Below are 21625 nucleotides of genomic sequence, written 5' to 3' on the forward strand. Positions count from 1 at the left end.
GGCCCCAGAAGGTCAGGGCCAGAGAGAGACGGTGCTGGACAGGGGTGCCCGGCAGGGGTGGCAGCGGGGACCCTTTTAGTATGGAGGAGTGAGGCGGGTTTCAGGATCAGGGACTGCCGAGAGTTACAGGGATTGAAGGGCCCGGCGGAGCCAGGACGGCCTTGAGACGCCAGCCACCAGGGCTGCAACCCTGCTTGTGGACCAACCCCCACATCCCCCGCCTCGGCGACAGCACACACGGGTGTCGATGACACACCTCGGATCCTGAAGCAGAGGCTCCGTGTGGCCACGGTCCATCAGTTCATCTGGAGACGAAGTCCACTTGCCTTCTCCCGAATGAGCCAACCTGCCCAACCGAAGGGGCAGGGAGGCCCCAAGGGGCGGAGATGGTCCTGAGGCCACCCCACCCGGCCTGTTGGTGGCAGAGGCTCGAGCCCAAATCACCCAAGTCCCAGTTCAGGGCCTTTCTGCTCCCCGAGACTGGATCGGGGCAGGAATGGGGGTGTCATGGGTTGAACAGTGACCGCCCCCGATTCCCCAAATCAACGTCCACTCGAAACCTTATGTGGCCTTATGTGGACACACGGTCTTGGCAGTGTTAAGGTAAGAACCCAGATGAAGTCACCCTGGATTAGGCTGGGCCTGAGATCCAATGAGAAACACCGGGAGAGGACCGAAGCAGAGACTGGAACTACACAGCCAGCAAAGCTGGAAGAGGCGGGAAGGCTCCTCCCTGGGCCTTCAGAGGGAGCCTCGTCCTGCCGACACATGACCTTGGATGTCTGACCCCCAGACTGCAAGAAAATCCATTTCTGTTGCTTTAAGCTGTCCAGTTTAGGGTGGCTTGTGATGGCTGCCCCAGGCCACCCCACCATGAGGGAGAAAGGGGCTAGTAAGGCCTACACACAGCTAAGAAATACCCAGATCCCAGGTCTAGATGCCCCACTCGGGATGCAGGAAAAAACCTCACAGGGCAGCCTCTTTTATTCCACTCTTTTGGTGACTGAGCTCTCTTGGAATAAATTGGTATGAAATGATTGTCAAACACTGACCAGCTCATAGGGTTCACTGCAACAGACTTTGATTTTAAGAAGAAAAACATTATTTCCAGGATACAGTCATAGAAGCAGCGCACAGCACCACCCGGTGGAATGCCTTCAAAGCCTTCTTTTAATGAATAAATTAAGACTCTGTTCGCTTTTCAATCATCCCCTTAAATCAGTGCTTCTAAGTCCCTGAAACCTTTCTTCCTCCCAAAAGGAGATGAAACAATTCCCTAGCAATCACTTCCACGCTATCTTCACACTCATCAAAGGAGCGCCGCACTTTCGGGGTCAGAAAAGAGGGGAAAAAAAAAACCCCACTCCAGTCTTCCGGGTTTGCATTTGGAACATTTATTTCAGGAAATACATTTTCAACACTTTGTTATTTATACAAAAAGAGACGAATTTCTCAGGAGGCACATAGCGAAAGGCCACTGTGGAACAGATCCCAGTGAAACTAACAAGTTTTCAAAAATCTGGCTACAGAGAAGGAAGCGAAGGCGTCCCAAGATGGGCCGGCTGGACTGGTCCACGGCCGGGACCCCGACGCTGGCGACGGACGCATCCTTCAACATCTTGGTTTTGGCAAAAATGGCAAGTCGGCAAGTAAACTGTTTCTACTAAGGGGTCCTTCCTCTCTTAGGTGGGGAGGGAGTAAACACACGAAGCAATGACCTACACACATGCGCGCGCGCGCACACACACACACACCAGTCTGCACCCACCCCTCCCACCTTCTCATGGGCAAGAAGCCAGCCTGGGGCCCGCAGACGGTCACGGATCATTGACCCGTGTCTGAGCTCCCCAGCCCGGGGCCGTGAGGAGGTGGAGCCCGACTGTGGGCCGTGGATACCTGACCCCTGATCAGTCCCTCTCTGGGGTTATGATGGGCTCTGGGGGCAGGGGAGGTGCAGGGCCCCAGGCACATCAGGGCAACACACAGTCAGGCTTGCCTGGCCTCCCACCTCCCTGGTCGTGGTGTCAGCCAGGCCTCGGTCAGGGGGGCTGTGTGTCTGGGGCGGCCAACTGGGCATTCACTTAACCAGAGTGTCTCGGGCCAAATGGATGTCTAGACAGACAGATACACTTCCCTGGTCACATGAGGTGGGGGCAGGGCCGGCACCAAGCCCACAAGAGCCCCCCGCCCCCCACTTCCTTCTGGCACCTGCCAGCACTTGACTTCCTCCTTAGCTCCTCTACCAGATTCACTCGCTTGGACCTTCCCAAAAATCAGGGCGGGGTTGGGTGCATCTTTTGCTTCCTTTGAATCCTCAAATTCCAGCGGGGGTGGGGAAGGGGGCGGGACATAACAGGAGATAAAGACACATCTCCCTCTCTCCATCTTGTCCCAGTTCCCCGCCCGAGGGGACAGCTGCGGAGAGCTGGTGGCTCGTGTGGACTGCTGAGATAAAGGCACTTTCTGCTCCAGGACAGGCTCGCGGGCGGGCGGGCAGCAGCCAATGGGCAACTTGGATCTCGTGGAATGAACTGCTCTCCCCTAGGGGCGGGCTCAGGGGCTCCCCAGCGGCGTGTAGGGAGGCGGGGGCAGGAAGGGGCCCCAGGTCCACCGGCAGGGTCCCATCCTCCCGCGGGCACCACCCCGCCACGCTCCAGGGGCTCTAAGAGCTGGGGGCCACTCCTGGGGCCTGGAGTGGGGGCAGGGTCAGGAACTGAGTCAGTGGTCCTCCAGCTCCTTCTGGACCTCAGGGAGGACCAGAGAGCCGCCCCCCACTCCAAGCTCCCCCCCCACTCCCAGTCCTGGTCCCCGTAGTCAGTGGGCTAATAACAAACATACTCAGAGGGCGCTCGTCATCTTGTTACTTGGCAGGTGTGAAGGGGCGGAGATCGAGGACACACGGAGAAAATTATATAAAATAAAAATGGGGCGGGTGGCGGGAGACGGTAAAGACTCGGGGTAGGGTCCCGGGGCGGGCGGTGTCTACATCTCCTGGGCTTCGGGTGCCTTCTCCTCGACGCCGTTGGCCACGGCGCTGCTGCCCTCGTGCAGACGCTTCACGCGGTAGGCTTCGAAGTGGATAGTGCTGGTGATGTCTTTGATGTTCTGCATGTGTGTCCTGGGAGGGGCACGGGGGAGGGGTCATGAGGGGGGCCAGGGGTGGGGGGGGCTCCCGCTCACTCAGCCTGCGCTCCCCACTCCCAATCCCCACTACACGGTTCCCGGGGCTGGCTGGGGGGTGCGGTTCGCCAGCACGGCGCTTTAGCCCCACCAAGACAGACCAAGCCTGGACAGGAGATGCGGGGATGAGGAGGCGGGTCTCCATGGCAACCCCTGCCACTCTCAGGACCACGTGTTCCAACACAGCCCCTTTTCTGGGACAACTCAATCGCCAGTTCAGGGACAGGCTGAGTGCAGAGGCCCCCGACAGTGGGCAGGGCTGGAGTGCCCTTGCTCTGGTTCAGAAGAGGCAGCGGCCAGTTGTGCTGGCAGGCAAGGGGCAGCAGCCTGCAGCCGGTGGGTGCGGGGCCTGGGGATGGCGGGTACTGGTACCCCTGTAGTCATGTGTTCAAGCGTCTCTTCTCCACTGACCATCGGGGCAGGTTTGCAAAGGTGTCAGAAGGGAGTCCTTCCGCAGCCAGGCTCTCCAGCACAGGGCAGTTAGCTCCTGGAAGCCATGTCCTCCCCCAACTTGGAGGCCATGAGAGATGGTCCCGTCCCTCCTAGTGACTTCGTCCCTAGCATCCGTCATGCTGGCTGAGGAGCTAGGAGCCTCTGGCACCCCGGAGGGAGCCCCCACTGTCTCTGTTCACCTGCCCAGGCCCCGGCCTCACCACCTGGGCTGAGGACAGGCTCCTCCTTGCCTGGGCTCAAGGAAACTGAGGCGGGGCCTCCACCAGGTCAGAGGACAGACACATGCCCAGCACCCGAGACCTCCTGGGGCTCAGGCTGCAGTGATGCAAACTCAACCCTTCCCCAAGTGAAAGTAAAAAAGATTTTCACTGCTTGGTTCATTTCCAGCAAGGCATTTTAAGACAATGGGGCTCCAAGGAGGAAGGCAGATGGGTGGCGTGCGCTGGCTGCTACTCAAGACCTCCGCTAGCTGGCCCATCACCCTCGCCCACCGCCCGAAGCCCTGACGGAGGCCCCTTCTGGGCTGTCAGCCCCTCCCCACCCAAGCACCGGACCCGCCTGGCTCTCACCTGATAAGGAGGTCCCGCAGGTAAGCAAACTCACAGTGAGTGGTGTTCTCGACTGCAGAGGAGAGAGAGGGAGCTTTAAGATCAGGAAAGCCCTTCCCGGCAATGCTGGGCAGGTAGATGGGCGGGGCAGGGGGGCCATAAGGGTGCACCAGGCACCTCAGCTCCTGCCCTCTGGGGAGATGGCACTGTCACCTGGCAAGACAACTGCAGGGGAGAGAGCGCTACACTAAGCAGGAGGGGGCCTGCTGCTCCTCCATGGGGGCCCGGGGGTGTTCCAGGGGAGACCTGAAGATGAGAGGGGTGCTGGGAACAGAACAAGGCAGGAACTGGGGCTGGGGTTTCTCCCCCACGTGCTCAGGACACACGCAAGGACACACATGTACAGAGGCCGCACACTGGGGATGACCGCTCCCATTGAGCTCAAGAGTTGGCAAAACTGAGTAATCCGCTGCCTGGGAGGGTGCAGACGGGGACACACTAAAGCCCCTCGGAATGCTGAGCACAAGCTGAAGACAGCAGCTGGCTCTGGGCATGCGGGAAGATGGGCAGGGAGGGACCCCATAGGCACCCCGGAGTGGGCCAGCGATGCCCAGTGCTGCATAGAAACTGCCTGCTGCGTGGTCGTCAGCTGCCAGTCACCCTTCAAAGGGTGCTGAGCGGCATCATCTGGACTCAGGGAGGCTGTCCTCTGAGGTTCTGTGGGGGCGTCCGGCCCACAGGAAGGAATCCCCAATCTCCACACACCCTACAGGAGAGCGACTAACACTTCTCATTTGTGGTCATAGGGAGGTGCGGCTCAGAGGTGGAAAAAAAAAAACAAAAAAAAAGCACTCTGCCCAGCTTCCACGGCCCGGGAGGCCTGGCTCCCAGGTCCAGGCTTCCCCATCCCAGGGCAGCAGGGCCTTTCTCAAAGTTAAAGGGTCAATACAGCCAGCAGATAGATGGGGAAACAATGGAAACTCTGAGAGACTTTATTTTTCTAGACTCTAAAATCACTGCAGATGGTGACTGCAGCCATGAAATTAAAAGATGTTTGTTCCTTGGAAGAAAAGCTATGACCAACCTAGACAGCATATTAAAAAGCAGAGACATTACCAACAAAAGTCTGTTGAGTCAAAGCTACGGTTTTTTCAGTAGTCATGTATGGATGTGAGAGTTGGACTATAAAGAAAGCTGAGTGCCGAAGAATTGATGCTTTTGAACTGTGGTGTTGGAGAAGACTCTTGAGAGTCCCTTGGACTGCAAGGAGATCCAACCAGTTCATCCTAAAGGAAATCAGTTCTGAATATTCAATGGAAGGACCGATGCTGAAGCTGAAACTCCAATACTTTAGCCACCCAATGTGATGAACTCACTCATTGGAAAAGACCCTGATGCTGGGAAAGATCGAAGGCAAGAGGAGAAGGGGACGACAGAGGATGAGATGGTTGGATGGCATCACCGACTCGATGGACATGAGTTTGAGTAAGCTCTGGGAGTTGGTGACGGACAGGGGAGCCTGGCGTGGTGCAGTCCATGGGGTCTCAATGAGTCGGACACGACTGAGCGACTGAACTGACCGACTGACAGCCGGCAGGGGGACCAGGGTGGTAAAAGGCCGAGTGCCCCACCCGCCAACTCAGGCTTCCCAGGTGGCACTAGTGGTAAAGAACCCGCCTGCCAATGCAGGAGACACAAGAGATGTGGGTTCGATCCTTGGAATCAGGAAGACCCCCTTGAGGAGAGCATGGCAACCCACTCCAGTATTCTTGCCTGGAGAATCCCATGGACGGAGCAGCCTGGCAGGCTGCAGCCCATAGGGTCACACGGGGTTGGACAAGACTGAGATGACTGAGCGGGCATGCACACCCTCGACCCCTGCCCTCCTTCCTCTCCCATCCCCTACCCTGCAGGGCTGCGCCCACAGTAGAATCCTCTGCTGGCTGGCTCTCACGCAGCCTTTCCATCTAACTTGGAGAAGCACTGAGAGTAGACTGAAAAACAGGGCTCTGAACCTGAAGCGACTGTCTGACCACTGCATCCCAGGTTGGGCAAGTTATTCTGGCCTCTCTGAGCCTCCATTTCCTCATCTGTAAAATGGGCATAATAATGCCTCCCACCTCTCAGGGATGGGAGAGGATGAAATGAGTTAACTGTGTGCTTTATCACACCTTCCCTCCTCTGAAAACATTCGGGCAGCTTCCAAGGATGAGTAAAGTACCTCAGGACGGTGGTGTGCAACCCAGGAGGAGGAAGAAGAGGGAACTGGGGCTGGAGAGAGTGGGGATGAGGAGAGGCACAGAGCAGCCTGCTCTCCGGTCAGCTCTCAATTCACAAGGTCCCAGAGATTAAAAAAAAAAGTCACCAAAGTCTTGGGGAAGTTGAACTACTCTAATGGCAGAAACTCCTTCCGGGACCTCACGAAGGCTGCTGGGAAGTCAGAGCCACCCCCGCCACCATCTTTACAGGTTCCGTGGGGCTGTTTCTCATCACCATCCTCAACGTGGGCTGGCAGCACCATAGCAACGCACAGCTCATTCAAAGCGCGGGATCCAGGCCAGAGCAAGAGAGCAGGGACACAGAAAACCAACCTCCCTAATTTCCCAACAATTTCCCGACAATTTCCTTTACCGGCTGCCGGCAGGGCCCAAGTTGGCCGCCAGAGGGCAGCAGAGGCTATCAGAGGCGGAGCTGCCCTTCCCTGCCCCTCCCCAGTGGCCCTTTCTTTCTCGTTTTCCTTTTTTCAAATGTACTTGGGCTGCGCCACGTGGCCTGTGGTATCTTGGTTCTTGACCAGAGATCAAATCTGCGCCCCCTGCAGTGGAAGTGTGGAGTCTTAACTATTGGACTGCCAGGGAAGTCCCCCCACTGGCCCCTTCTTATCCCAAATCCTCCAACACACTTTACAAGGTTTCTAAACAGCAAGATTTCAGGAAGAGGAGAAACGGAAGAGGCGGGGCCAAGACCGGATGAGCCGAGGATGAAGCCTAACTGAGACATCTAGGCGGGACGGGGAGGTGAGGGATTTTAACAATAACCCAGGTAAAATGAGCCTGGGAGTGCCCCACTAGATCAGTTTCATTGTATCATTTCCTGCTAATACAATGAAAGTATATGAAAAACGAAAGTGTCTGCTGTCCTGAAAGCTCCTATGGTCTTTGAGACATTCTCCAATTTCACTAAACTCTTGGCACAAGGTGCTCACTTTAAGGATGGCAAAAACGGGACCCAAGGGATGATGGGACATGCCCAAGGTCACAGGGACATGCCCAAGGTCATGAGCTAGGTGTGGGATGGGGTGGTAGCAGCTGGAGTTGAAAGCAACTGCTGAATTTTCTGCTTCCTTCTCTATGCTGGGCCTTTCAGCCAAGTGAACAAGGAGCAAAGTGGTCCATTTTAATCTCTTCTAAAGAGGGAAGGACAGAACAGAGAGAGGGGGAAGGAAACGCCCAGGTCCACCCCACCTATGGCCACCTGTAGTGGGTTGGATGGTGTCCCCCAGACGTCCAGCTCCCAACCCTGGGCTCCAGTGAATGGGACCCTATTTGGAAAAAAAAGTCTGTGAAGGTGTAATTAAAGTAAGGATTTCAGGGACTTCCCCAGCGGTCCAGTGGTTAAGAATCCACCTTCCAGTGCAGGGGATGCAGGTCTGATCCCTGGTTGGGGAACGAAGATCCCACATGCCAGGGGGCTCCTGAGCGCCACAACCAAGACCCAATACAGCAATAAACAAATGTATCTACCTCAAGAGGGGATCACCCTGGATTCAGGGGGGCCCTAAGGTCAGTGACGAGTGCTCTTAGAAGAAGAGAGACACAGGAGCACAGAGGAAGTTAGAGCAGAGACCGCAGGGCTGAACCTACAAGCCAAGGTCAGCCGGCAGCCACTAGGAGGGGGGCAGGGAACAGTCTCCCTCGAGGCCTCCAGAACACTGAGGATGAACTTCTGTTTAAGCCACCCAGTCTGTGCTGGTCTGTTGCAGAAGCCCCAGGACATGAAGACGTGGGGGTCCTGGAACTCCGAGGGGGCACGGAGTGGGGAGGGCATCTGGTTCTCAGCTGGACAGAGCTCCAGCCCAGCCCTTTCCCCAGGCCCAGAGAGGTGGGGTGACTTGTCCAGGGTCACACAGCATGCCTGGAAAACCCCAGCACCAGGACCCTGGCAGAGCCCGTCATACCTCCTTCCTGCCTGGATGTGGGGGACTGGGATGGAGGCATGGCTCCGTCAGCTAATGGCTGTGGGCCCCGGACAAGACACCTAGCCTCTCATGTCCTCCACCAAGCAGGACCCACGGGAGCCCCTCCTGTGGCCAAATGGGCAACAGATGAGGTCCCAAGAGCAGCCCGTCAGGCCCAGGTGCACAGCTCCCGGGTAGCAGAGGCAGCTTTCCTCCTGACCTGTCTGGAGGCCCAGGCACCAGCTCAGCCATTACCTTCGATGGTGCCCCACTTGGTTTTCCTTCCAAGGATCCTCTTCCCGTTCACTTGGTACTCATGGTCACTGCCCACCACAGCAAACGGGATCATCTCCTGGGGGAGGGGCAGGAGGCATTGGTCACTTGCGCGCGCAAAGGCCGGCCCACTCCCTGGGCCCCTGGCAGCAGTTGCCCTGAGTCGGGCCTCCAGCACTGAGACCCCTTGGCCTGAGAGGGCTGCATGTGGACCCTCTGGCTCCGATAACCCTCCTGGCCCAGATAACACTTCCTATGGCTCAACATCACCCCACCTGTTTTCCTGGACCCCTGGGAAGACCCACCCATGTCCTCTAGCAGGAAGTGAGGGGCCCCTGGAAATAGCAGTCTGGTCGGTGCACTCACCCGGAATTTCTCGTTCACCAGCCGGTCCTCAGAGTCCTCGTCAAACTCCTTCTGGGGGTACACGTCAATGCCATTGGATAGCAGGTCCGCAGTGATCTGGGGGTCCAGAGGGGAGACAAGTGGGCACCGTCCATGCAGCAAACTGGACCAACCCACTGGGATCTGCCCGTGCTATGACCTCCACAAAGCAAGTGGCCCCAGGCTCAGAGTCAGGAGTGGGCTCTGGGGGTCTGGTAACTGTCCAGCTCTTGTGCCTCTGGAGTAGAGGAGGGGCAGCTGCAGACCGGCCTGCCGGGAGACCGCAGCCACCCCAGAGACCCGGGGTCACCATCCCAGGCACGGGGCATCCCCGTCCTGAATTCCACCTGGACACCCTCACTGCAGCGGCCCATACTGCACAGGGGCACCTGCGTGTGTCAAACTGTCACCAACCACCCTTCACAGCGACAGCTGCCCGTACGGATGGTGATCAGTGACAACGTCCCCGTGAACAGCTGTCCTTTCTGCCCTGAGCACAGACAAATGCCCGGGGGCAGCTTTGGGGGCTTCCTTGTTCTTTTCCCTCCAGACACATCTGTTGCTAGGGCGCTGTCCTCCCCTAAGCATGCTGGGCAAAACCCCTGGACCTAAGGGATTGTGAGTGGAGCTTTGGGAATAAGAGTGAGGAGTCTCCCCGCTCAGAGGCAGAGGCTCTATAGGAGCCCAGGGTTCACCCTCCTGTTCAGAGAGCAGTCCAAGTGGGGCAGTGACTGGGAAGGAAGCGACCATCTGTCCCCTGATGGAAACTGTCTCTTCCATCTAATAAAAACTGGGGCTTTTGTCTGGTGGCCTTGCTCCCATCAAGGGGGAGGGCGGGCAGAGGCGGAGCCCTACCCGTTGTTTGAAGTAGATCCTCTCCTCCAGGGTCAGCGTGTCGGCCTTGGCGATCACTGGGACAATGTTGACCACTTTGCTCAGGCGCTTCATGAACTCGATGTCCAGGGGCCTGAGGCTGGAGCAGAGGGACACGGATGAGGGTGTGGGGGGAGGGACATGGAACGGGGACAGAAACGCGGAAAGGGGGCCCACTCCTGCCTGGAGGGAGCTGGGGCGAGGCCCCCAGGGTGCCTGCAGCTCCCAGGCGGGTGTATGCCAAGGTCAAGGCTGTGGGCTGAGAGCCAGCCAAGGCACTGGCGAGGGACAGAAAAAGGAAAAGAATCCTGAGCCACCCTGACCCGGGGGAGGAAGGGGAGGGGGGCCAGACCAGCTCTGAGCAGCCGGGGGATGAGCTCCCAAAGCCCCCAGTGTGTCCACTGGGAGAAGGGCTGCCACCGGCTCACAGGGCCATCAGACTGTGGGGCGTCACCGTCTGGGGGCAGATGGGTGCTCACTCAGCCCCATTTCCCAGGATGAGCTGGGTGCTGCTGTCTGGGGCGTCCCCAGCCCCTTGCCCACTGGCTCCAGGTGTCCAAGGTCTGATGCGGGGAAATGCTACCCCTCAGGCCCTCCTGACACCCCCCACCCCAACCCGAGACAGCTCTCAGCAGCTGTGGGGCAGGGCGGCGGGGCTCCTGAATGGCTGGCACCGCCTTCCCACCAGGACCAGAGCTGTCCCTGTTGTTCCCGCAGTTGGTCAGAGACCCAGTGTGAGGGTGAGGCGGGCCCCAGGAGGAGGTCTGAATGGTGATGGGGAGGAGCCGCTCGATCCCCTGGGCTGGGGTCTGGGGCACGATGGCTTGGCGCCCCGCTGGGTCACCATAGCAGCAGCAGGGCCCAGCCTCAGCCCCCTGCTTCCAGCAGCGCCTCGGTGGAGCAAAGCCTGGACCAGCTGCTGTGGGACTCGCGGCTGAGCCCCCCGCCCCTGCGCATACCCTCACTGAGGGTGGCTCAGGGACTCGCTTGGATTCCCACAAAGGCCCCCAGGTGAGGCCCACGGCTCCTGCCAGCTTCCTTCCTGTAACCGGTGTCTGCGAGGCTGGGCCCCAACACTGGGCTTCCTGCTGCTAGCAGAACCGAGTGTAGAACAGTCAGAGCCAGAGCCTCAGGCCGTGGTGACCAGCCGGACCCCGGGCCCCAGCAGTCCCCCTCTGTCTACCCTCGCTGCCCCCTCCCCACCCACTCCCGCATCCACTGGGTGCTGAGCTCCCTTCCTTCCCACGTCCTGATTCAGGACGAGCCCAAGGGTGTCCACCAGGCGGTGGAAAGACACCTATGGGTGTCAGGTGCAGATGGAGCCACAGGGAGCCAAGGACAAGGGGTCTGTGAGGCCATCCAGGGGATGCAGGTTCAATCCCTGGTCCATGAGGATTCCACATGCCGCGGAGCAACTAAGCCCATGTGCTCTAACTACTGAGCCTGCCTGCTGCAGCTACCGAAGCCCTCGTGCCCTGGGGCCTGCGTTCCACCAGGAGAAGCCACCGCAAGGGGAAGGCGCGCACCACAAGAGTAGCCCCCACCTGCTGCAACTAGAGAAAGCCCGAGCAGCAACAAAGACCCAGCAGAGCCAAAAATAAGTATATAAATGTAAAATACGGGCGTGTTTTAAAAAGGGGTGTCCCAGGTGGCTCAGTGGGTAAAGAATCCGCCTGCAATGCAGGAGACACAGCTTCAATCCCTGGGTCAGGAAGATCCCCTGGAGGAGGGCATGGCAACCCACTCCAGTATTCTTGCCTGGGAAATGCCGCGGGCTACCATCCTTGGGGTCTCAAAGAGTTGGACATGACTGAAGCGACAGCACGCATACACACACACACACACACACACACACACACGTTTAAAGAAAAAAATCAATAACACTGGCCCTACTCACATGCACAATTAACATTCTAAACAATCAAAGAGCACAACTGCCCTCATGAGGGAGACCACTCCTGCTCAAAGGAGGCGAGGAGATCCCCAACCTCTGCTCCAGGGCACCCACCCCACGCCAGCCTCACTGGCTTGTACGTACATCTGTAGCTGCAGGTGGCACTGGCAGGAGAAAGCAGCTCTCTCCAAGGCGGCCTTGACTAACAGCCCTTATCCAGCCCTGCCTGGGACCAAGCCCGCTGCGCTCTGTGCTCTAAGCCCTCCTCGGTGTGTGTGGGGGTCCCTGCCAGGGTCTGTTATCGCATCGTCAGCACTCCCCTTATGGACTAGCGACCCGCACGGAGGGGCAGGCAAGTGCTAAAGAAACACAGCTGGAGAGTCTCTGCCCGCCTGCCAGGCCCGCCAGAAGGCCTGCCCTGAGAAGGCACAGCCCAGGCTCCGGACCACCCCGGGCCCAGCCGGTCCTCCGCCCTTCCAGGCAAGCTGGATGGTGGCAGGTGGGTGGGACGCAGGGCAGGGGCCAGAGGGAGGTCGGGGGCACTCAGGCTGCGCGCCGGGGGCACGTACGCGTGGCCGGTGGCGGGGATGAAGTACAGGCAGCAGTGGACGCGGGTGTCCGGGATGCGCTTCTTCCGGTTGATGTTGACCTCCTCTTGCAGGTACTTCTCGTACTGGTCGTTGATGAACTTCATGATGGGCTGCCAGCTGCACGGAGGGGCCCAGTCCGCAAGCATGGAACCCCCACCGCCCCAGCTGGGGGAGCGGCCCCCTGACCCCCCATCCTCACCTGCAGGTCCCCAATCCCCCAAGTCTCCGCCCAACGCCGGGAAGCGGGGGGTGGGGGTGGGGGGGGTGCCATCTGAAATCCTGAGTGCAACAGAGACCTGAAACAGCCTCCCAGGCTGACCTGTGACCCCAGGGGTTGGGGGAGGGGCGAGATTCCCAGCAGCCTCGCGAGGGCTCTTCCGCCCGGGGCAGTGGTCCCCTCACCAGTTCTCATTGTTGATGTGGTCCCCGAAGCCCGGCGTGTCGATGACTGTCAGCTTCATGCGGACGCCCTTCTCTTCAATATCTGTACACAATCGCAGCCCTCGCCGAGTTCAGAGGGGAGACTCGGGACCTGTGCACATAACCGCCCCCTACCGGCCAGGCTGCCCGACCCACCCTGCCCCAAAGAGGCCCTCCGGCAGCGCCCCCAGGATGATGCCAGGGAGATGCCAGTGTACAGCAGTGAAGCCCCCTGCCCATGCTTTTTGGTGGAAAACTCAGCTGTTTCCAGAGGGCTCTGACCAGGGCCTGCAGGGATCCTGGAGAGCATCCCTGACCCCTCGCCCTCCTCCCACCCCACTCCGAGTCTCAACAGGCCCAGAGGTGCTGCCCCGAGGGACCTGACTCGGCGCCCTGCCCCCAGCCCCTGCCCAGCTCTCACCGTGTGTGATGGACTTGATCTCAATCGTCTTCGGGATACGCTCCTCCGAGGTGGGCTGCACTGACTTCCGGCTGATCTTGGATTTGAAGAGAGTGTTGATCAAGGTGGACTTTCCCAAGCCGCTCTGCCCTGGGAAGAGAATGGGGCTGGTCGGCAGGGTGCTCCAGAGATGGCAGCTCAAGCGCCTGGGAGGTGGCGAGGCCTGGGCATCATCCCCCAGCTCTCCTTGGTGGGGCTCTGGGTCAGGGGGCAGTCAGGAGGCAGGAAGGGCTGGGTGCCTGGGCAGTGGCCAAGCTCTCGCTGTACTTTGTGGTAGAGCAGGACATGGACCCCTTGCCTTTTGACCACAGGGTGGTCAAACTGCCCCATGCAAGGTCCTGGGGCTCCCGGGAGGAGGTGAGATTCAGACAGCGTTGGGGAGGGAAAGTGGGGGCTGGCCCCTCCAGTGCGATCCACCCTTAGCTGCGGGACATACCAGGATCCACGTGAAGTTTGATGGAAAAGCCCTACAAAGCCCCCCACCGGAGGGTCTGTATCCTTCACCGCTAAACCACCCACACTGCAGGGTTCCGGTCCAAAGCCCTGGGGGCCGGGCTCCCCACCGCTGAGGATCACCTCGGTAGAAGAGTCCACACGCTCGTCTGTCCTGCAGGCCAGGCCTGTCACCCCGTTTTACAAGAGCCTGTGTGGCCGGCCGGGGAGGGGCAGGGGGGCTTCCTTGCATGGCTCTGGGTGGCTCACCGGCTGGATGAGAGTGGGGGACTTACCCACCACCATGATGTTGAACTCGAAGCCCTGCTTCATGGCCTTCCTGCGCATCTGCTCCAGGATGGAGTCGATCCCCACGTAGCCGAAGTCCACGGAGGCCTTCTCGTTCCGTGGCGCAGGCGGCTGCTTGAGCGCGGCATCTCTGGGGGTGTCAGCCATGTCGCCAGCGCTGCTGGGAGCCGCCTCGGTGGCTGCAGGAAGAGGAGCGGGCGCTTTAGGGGGCGATGGTGGGGGAGGGAGGACATGCAGGTGGGGGAAAATGAGGCTCAGTTGCCCAAGAGACCCGGAGGAACACCTCGGAGCCAGACCCCTCGGCCCAAGCTGTCCTGCCGCCGTCTGCCTGGCCCACAAAGCCTCACCCCACAACTCAAGTCCTGAGCCAGGACAAAGGAGAGGACGACCCTCTGAATGGAGGACGGAGGGAACCAGCCAGTCCCAAACACCTGCCGGTGGCCCTGGGCCGGCAGGAGTGCAGAAGGAGGGCGGGGACGCAGAGCTAGCTCCTCCGGGCACAGTGGTCCCACTGGTCCCTGGGTGATGGCAGGAAGGAGAGGGCCCATGGGCAGCACCTGAGCGTACTGCCCCCTGCCTCCCACCTGGACTGGATTCAAGTGTCTTCTCTCTGGCCGCCCAGCACCTGTGGGGCCCCACGCCCACAGCCTGAGAGGCAGTTTTGTTTTCAGGTCTGCAGACAGGCAGATGGGACTGAGCTGCTCAAAATAACTCAGGCTGCTTCGGTCTACGGGTCAGAGCCTTCCTCCTCTCCTCCTGGGCTGCCCTAAGAGTCCACGTGACCCAGCTGGAGGCCTGGGGGGGCAGGGGAGATGCCCAGAAAGCTCCCAGTGGGGACCTGAGGGGCACCTGGCCTGCAGGGCTGGTCAGCTGCATCCGGGTGAATCCCCCCCACCACGATGTGCACATCCAGACCACACCCTTCCCCGACGGCCCTCCCCAGCCCCTCCGTTGCCCCCACGGGTCCAAGCTCTTCCCACCCTCTCTGTCCACTAAGAAGGATTTTCAGCTTCATCCTGCCTCCCAGGAAGGATCACAGTCTCTTCTCCCGGGGCACCCTGAGCTCATGGGAAGTGACCACCCAGCGAGTCCAAACACTCCCCCTCTGCCCATGAGCCCCTCTCACAGCCCTCAGGGAGAGAGTGCTGGTGGTTTCCAGAGCAACAGTGGCCCCCCTAGGTGCCCACCTCTCCAGGGGGCATACCCCACTGCCAAGGTGGGCAAGCAGCCTTCCCAAACACGGCCTCCTACCCATCCCCTCCTGCCCCTGCCAGGAAGGTCACTGCCGAGCTTTCAGATAAACTGCGTTTTGGTTTCCTGAGGAAATAACCGGACTCCACCCCACCCACCAGGTTGCACCTCTGCAGCCACCTCCGTCTTCAGGAGCCTCCCAGGGAGCTGAGATGGGAGCCAGCACCCTCTCCTCCCTGCATGCCCAGGCCAGTAAGAGAGGAAAGATGACTGGCCCTGTTAGCTTACAAATCCCAGAGACTGGGGTGTCGCTGGTTTATCCCCAAGTCAGTCACTAACGTCCCCCTATCCTTTGCCCGGAACAGGCAGAGACATTCCTGCTTCAGAGAACAGGGGCGTTAAACATGTAACGTAACACCATAACAAGGCCAGGGGATGCCTGGGGGTCCACACATTTCTCCTAACAACAAGCTGATGCTGGAGGTTTTGGTTCCACGTCCCACCTCACCCCATCCCCGGGCCGGGGAAAGGCAAACGGCCCAGGAGGCAGGGATCCCCCCTGTTCGACCGCCACTGGGGGGCCTCCTCCCTTGCGCAGCCCGGAATGAATTGCCTCTGCTCAGAAACACTCTGCCCTAGGCTCCGGCATCATTAAACAAACAAAGACCAGAGCTGCATCTGGCCCGAACGTGTGGCTCTGGGGCTGCTTCCTGGAGACAGACATGGGGCCCTGTCTTTCGGGACAGCAGTTCAGCCCTGCCCCACGTGACCGAAAATTGCTTCCATCTGTCTGCGGGTCTGGGAGCCATTCTGCCCTGGACTGGGCCAGCCCCCTGCCCCACCCCCACATCTCCCTCCATCCCTCACTCCCTCCAGAGTAGCAAAGGGTAGGGGGTGGGGAGACTCCTCTCCACAGGCTCCAAGAGCAGCAGAGAGAGGCTCCAGCCAGCCAACATCCCCTACAGAAACCAAAGCAAACCCCTCTGCCCACCAGGGCCCTGTTAGAGAAATAATCAGAGAAACGGGACAAGAGTCATCATTCCCGCTGAGAGAAGGGCCTGGCCTTCTGCACAGGTGAGAGCCCATACCCCCTGAGGCCCCTCCTCTGGGAGGCTCCATGGTGGGCAACCCCCACTCTGCCTAGATGGCCGGCAGATATGGGACCCTCCCGCTATGCCCACCCCGATAGGAGGCTTTGGGTCTGCCTTCAGGACGCCACGGGGGAGTGTAGAGGCCCCCAGCAGCCAACTGGCCCAGAGATGGTCTCTGTGAAACTCGGGGTTTCTGTGATTCTTGCAGCCTCAAGGACTCTAGCCAGCTAGACGGGACGGTGGAGACGGGCGACTCCAGCACTGTTCAGTGAGGCAGCCACGTGTGCCACTTCTTAGAAATTGTGGTCAAATTTACAGAACACAAAATGTACCATCGTAACCAATTTTAAGCATGCGGCTTGGGAGTGTAAAGTACATTCACGTTGTTCTGCACCCAAGCTCCTAACTCATCTTGCAAAACTGAAACCATCCCCGTTAAGCATGAACCCCCCCCCACTCCCCATTCTGTTTTCTGTCTCCATGAATTTAGCTACTGTGCACCCCAGGTCAACAGAGTCACACAGTATTCATCCTTTTGTGACAGGCTTGTTTCACCAAGAAGGCCCTCAAGGTCAGCCCATGCTCTAGCAGGTGTCAGGATGTCCGTCCTTCTGAAGGCTGAGTGATACTCCGGTGTGTGGATGGAGCACATTTTTAATTCATTCATCAATGGACACTTGGGTTGCTTCTGTTTCTCAAGACCCTGATTTCAAAGCTTTCTGAAACATTTTTGACCCAGTGGGAATGCTGAGTCAAATGGTAGTCATATTTTTAATTTTCTTCAGAACCACCAACTGTTTTCACGAACATGACATCCGAGCACTTAAAATGCAGCTAGTCTAACGGAGGAACTCAGTTTTTTATTTAATTTTAATTCATTTCAATTTAAAGAATGATACATGGCATGGGGACTTCCCTGGCAGCCCAGTAGTTAAGACTCTGCCCTTCAAATGCAGGGAGTGAGTGTCTGATCCCTGGTCAGGGAACGAAGATCCCACATGCCACAAAGCATGGACAAGAAATTTAAAAAAAAAATTTTAATTAAAAAAAAAAAAAGAATGACACATGGCAGTGGCAGCTATCCTGGAGAGCACAGAACTCTTGTCTAACCTCCTAATTTTACAAACGGGGTGTGATTTTTTTTTAATGAAATGCACCGGAAGCAGTCTGGCAAACCGGAGACCATCAATGAATTTAGGCCTGTAACTTCACATTCACTCTCATGATAGCTGATTAACATACGTGTCCCCTCAACAGGCCACGAGCTCCAGCGAGGATGGCAGTGACGTGTGTGGATCCCCAGTGAGCCTCCAGAGCCCTACAGGGAGGGGACACTCAAGCAATACTGAGTGAATGGGGTCTTGGGGGAGACCCTCAAGGCAGGGGACAGGGAGGAGGGGCTCTGCTGCCCCGAGCTGCCCACAGACCCTCCACAACAACAGTCAGACCCACCTCCAGACCTGCCTTCTCCTGACTCATCCCCACCCCCAAGACCTCTGTCCAAACCACCTCCTCCAGTGACTTCTGCCCACGGCTCACTCTCTTCCCTGTTAGCTCGCTTTTTGTTTCATACCCAAACTTTATCAAAGGCTATTAATAGGAAAAAGGAAGTTCTTAACAGAAAAACAAGAAGTTTCACATTTACATCCAAGATGACTTTCACTACAGTCTCTGCACGCAAACAGAGAAAGAGGGAGCTGCCCTCTTTAAAAGCGGGAAACGCATGTTCAGAGAAGTTAAGTAACTTATCCAAGGCACACCACACCACCAGGTGCTACTCTCCACTGCTCCTACTTGGGAATCCTTGGAAAAGGGGATGGAGGGGGCGGCACCGAGTGCCATAGCCTCTCCTTCCCGGAGCCACACTCTGAGGGATGCCAGGTTTGCTGGGGTGTGTGTGTCGGGCGTGGGGGGGGGGGGGGGTGACACCTGGGACAGCCTCGCTTTGGCTCCACTGGGTCAGCCACTCTCTCTCAGGCCCAGGGCGACATCCCTGCCCACCACAGTGCCACCCTCCTCTGGGAAAAGTCAGCCCAAGTGACCAACTGGGCGGGGGTGACCTTACACGCTGGTTTACACCCTCCCTCCAGCCTGATCATTTTCTTTACTGCGGTAAAACAGATGCGAGTTACAAAACTGACCCCTTTGACCATGTTAAGTGTTCATGTTAGTGTCATTAATTACATTTACGATGGCATGTAACCATCACCACCACCTACCTCCAAACGCTTTTATCATCCTGGTCGGAAGCTCTGAGCCCATTAAACACTAACTCCCCTTCCCCTCACCCTGTAGGCTCTGTCCTGTCTCTGTGAATCTGGCTCCACTAGGAACCTCGTATAAGTGGGAACATTCGTAAGTATTTGTCCTTTTGTGTCGGGCTTCTTTCACAAGCATCATGTCCTCGAGGCTCCCCCCAGCTCCAGCATGTGTCACCTTTCATTCCTTTTTATGTCTGAATAATATTTCATTGTTTATCCATTCATCCATCAATGGACACTTATGAGGTTTCCACCTTTTGATTATGATGAATAATGCTGCTATGAACACCGGTGGACACGTGTCTGTTACAGTCCTTGCTTTCAAGTTTTCTAGTACAGCCTAATTATCAATATTAATAGAACCCAGTTGGTGCTCAGAAAGCCCATGGTTTGGACAAATAGGTAACATGGTCACCCTACAGTCAAAGCGAGGGGCAGTGCCCCCTGCAGACTTTGCGGCTGGGAACCAGGGCCTCGGATTCTCACTCTGGCTCCACGTGGCCCTCTGCGAGTCTCTACACCTGGCTCCTCACTCCCTGATCTGACTTTGCAAGATCTTCAAACCCAAGGTTGTAGCTCAATCAGCGGCACCCCCAACTCCTAGGCCAGGGGGTGGCACAAAGCAGCGACTCACGAAACATCTGGAAGGTCGTCCACCCATGGATGAAAAGCCAAAGATAATGAGGTAATTCTACACAACGGACCACGAGCCATTAAAAGGCCGTCCACCCATGGACGAGGGGACAGACAGCGCAGTAATTCTACACCACGGACCACGAGCCATTGAAAGCACTCATGTCCTAGACGAATGGATACGAAGACGTGGTATATGCATATGGTGGACTATTACCCAGTCATGAAAGACGAATGAAATAGCACCATGTGCACCCACATGGATGGACCTAGAGATGATCAAACTCAGTAAAGTAAGTCAGCAGAGGAGGACAAATATCATAGGATATCACTTATACGTGGAATCTAAAAAATAATACATTGACCTTATTTACAAAACAGAAACAGACTCACAGACAAAGAAAACAAACTTAATACCAGAGGAAGAAGAGGGGGAAGTAAATTAGGAGTTTGGGATTGACAGATAAAAATTACTTTAAATAAAACAGATAACCAGGTCTTACTGTATTGCACAAGAAAATATATCCAATATATTGTAATAAACTAAAATGGAAAATAATCCGAAAAATAATGTATGAATGTAAAGAATATGTGTGTATGTATATATATATATGTGGAATGGAATCATTTTGTTGTACACCAGAAACTAACCCGACACTGTAAATCAACCGCGTGTGTATGCATGCTAAGTCACTTTCAGTCATGTCTGACTCTCTGTGAACCTACGGACTATAGCCCACCAGGTTACTCTGTCCATGGGATTCTCCAGGCAAGAGTACTGGAGTGGGTTGCCATGCCCTTCTCCAGGGGAATCTTCCTGACCTGGGAATCCAACCTGGGTGTCCTTCATTGCCACTGGATTCTTTATCGCAGAGCCACTGGGGAGGACCCATAAATCAACAGTACTCCAAAAAAAAAAAAGAAAAAAAAAACTAGCGTTGACATGTACATACTACCATGAGGAAAAGAGCTAGTGGGAAGCTGCTATAAAACACAGGGAGCTCAGCTCAGAGCTCTGTGATGACCTAGAGGGGTGGGATGGGGGTAGGGGAGGGAGGCTCAAGAGGGAGGGGATATATGTATCCATATGGCTGATTCACCTTTTTGAACAGCAGAAACTAACACAACATTGTTAATCAACCATACTGCAATTAAAAAAATTTTTTAAAGCACTAATGTCCCGACACGCTATAACAGATGAACCTTGAAAACACTATGCTCAGTGAAGAAGCTGGACGTGAAAGGCCACATATGGTACGAGTCCATTTAAATGAAATGCCCAGAAGAGGCAAATCCATTAAGACAGAGAGCAGACGGGGGCAGCCAGGGGCTGGGCCATCACGCCTATGGGACTTCCTTTTGGGGGATAAATAAGACTCTGATGCTGGGAAAGATTGACGGCAAAAGGAGAAGGGGGTGGCAGAGGATGAGATGGTTAGACAGTATCACTGACTCAATGGGCATGACTGTGAGCAAACTCTGGCAGAGAGTGGAGGACAGAGGAGCCTGGTATGCTGCAGTCCGTGGGGTCAGAGCAGACACGACTTAGCAACTGAACAACAACATTTTCTGAAACTAGATACAACATTGAGAATAAGCCCCACTGATGCACACGCCAAGTGGGTGAATTGTACAGGGTGGGGATTCTATCTCAATGAGCTGTTATACGAAGACAGAAAAGTCGCTGCTGGTAGAGATGGACTGAAAAGAACCCACTGTGCCCAGGAGTGCCCACCAGCCAGCTGTACAGCTTGTGGACAGCTGAGGCCAGGACGCCCCTACTCAGGCCTAAGGTTCCCGTGCCCCCTACCCCAGCCCCCAGGGTGTCCAGCTGCACAAGCAGCCCCGTCATCTCCCAGCGAGGACGTTCAGACCAGCGGGAGGAAGCCTTGGCAGTGTCTCTCCACAGGCCTCCAATTTGAGCCCAAGCCTGCAACCCTAGTGGGCGAGCCCCTGCCTGCCCCCTTCACCACAGGGGCGCGTAGATCCGCCTTTTCTCAGGAACTGATGGGGAGGGGGTTGCTCTTAAATCGGGCGAGGAAGGGGTTCCAGCCTCTTCCATCCACATGCCTTCACAGGGGGCTCTAGGTCACAGCCCTGAGCCAGCACAAGCTTCAGGCGTCTGCTCCAAGGGACAAATTCCTCACCCCTACCCTGGGGTCTGAGTATTGCGGTCTGTGGCTGGCTGGGACCGGGACAGTGGGACGCACATCTGGCTGGAATGCAGCCACCAGAGAGGAGCCCGAAGAGGGTTTATACTGCATTGCAGTCCTGGGCGATCGCGAGCGGGGGCCCAGCAGGCCTGCAACACCTAAGGGTCACTCTTCGCCGCCAGCCCTCCTTGTCTGTCCTGCCGCCCTTCCTGCAGCCCAAAAACATCCCTGAAGATTCCACCCTCTCCGAGCACCAGCCTCCGCTGCTCGACATTGCTCCCAGCCAGAGGGGCACCCATGTCA

General features: G+C 57.1%; 1 protein-coding gene across 3 annotated transcripts in view; it reads right to left on the reverse strand.

Annotated features, from left to right (window-relative positions):
- Positions 1–1379: 1379 nt before the first annotated feature.
- The window catches only part of SEPTIN9 (septin 9), a 149006-nt gene continuing 128760 nt past the window's right edge, over positions 1380–21625 (reverse strand). For all 3 annotated transcript variants that reach the window (XM_052657185.1, XM_052657184.1, XM_052657183.1), the window contains exons 3-11: positions 13981–14172; positions 13214–13342; positions 12775–12856; positions 12352–12489; positions 9871–9988; positions 8998–9093; positions 8614–8710; positions 4203–4254; positions 1380–3118 (exon numbers count right to left, since the gene is read on the reverse strand). In XM_052657185.1, coding sequence (XP_052513145.1) covers positions 2983–3118; positions 4203–4254; positions 8614–8710; positions 8998–9093; positions 9871–9988; positions 12352–12489; positions 12775–12856; positions 13214–13342; positions 13981–14172 — 1040 coding nt within the window. In that variant the 3' untranslated portion in view covers positions 1380–2982. The remainder of the gene's footprint in view (positions 3119–4202; positions 4255–8613; positions 8711–8997; positions 9094–9870; positions 9989–12351; positions 12490–12774; positions 12857–13213; positions 13343–13980; positions 14173–21625) is intronic.

This window comes from Budorcas taxicolor, chromosome 19, assembly GCF_023091745.1.
Source record: "Budorcas taxicolor isolate Tak-1 chromosome 19, Takin1.1, whole genome shotgun sequence".
NCBI lineage: Eukaryota > Metazoa > Chordata > Mammalia > Artiodactyla > Bovidae > Budorcas > Budorcas taxicolor.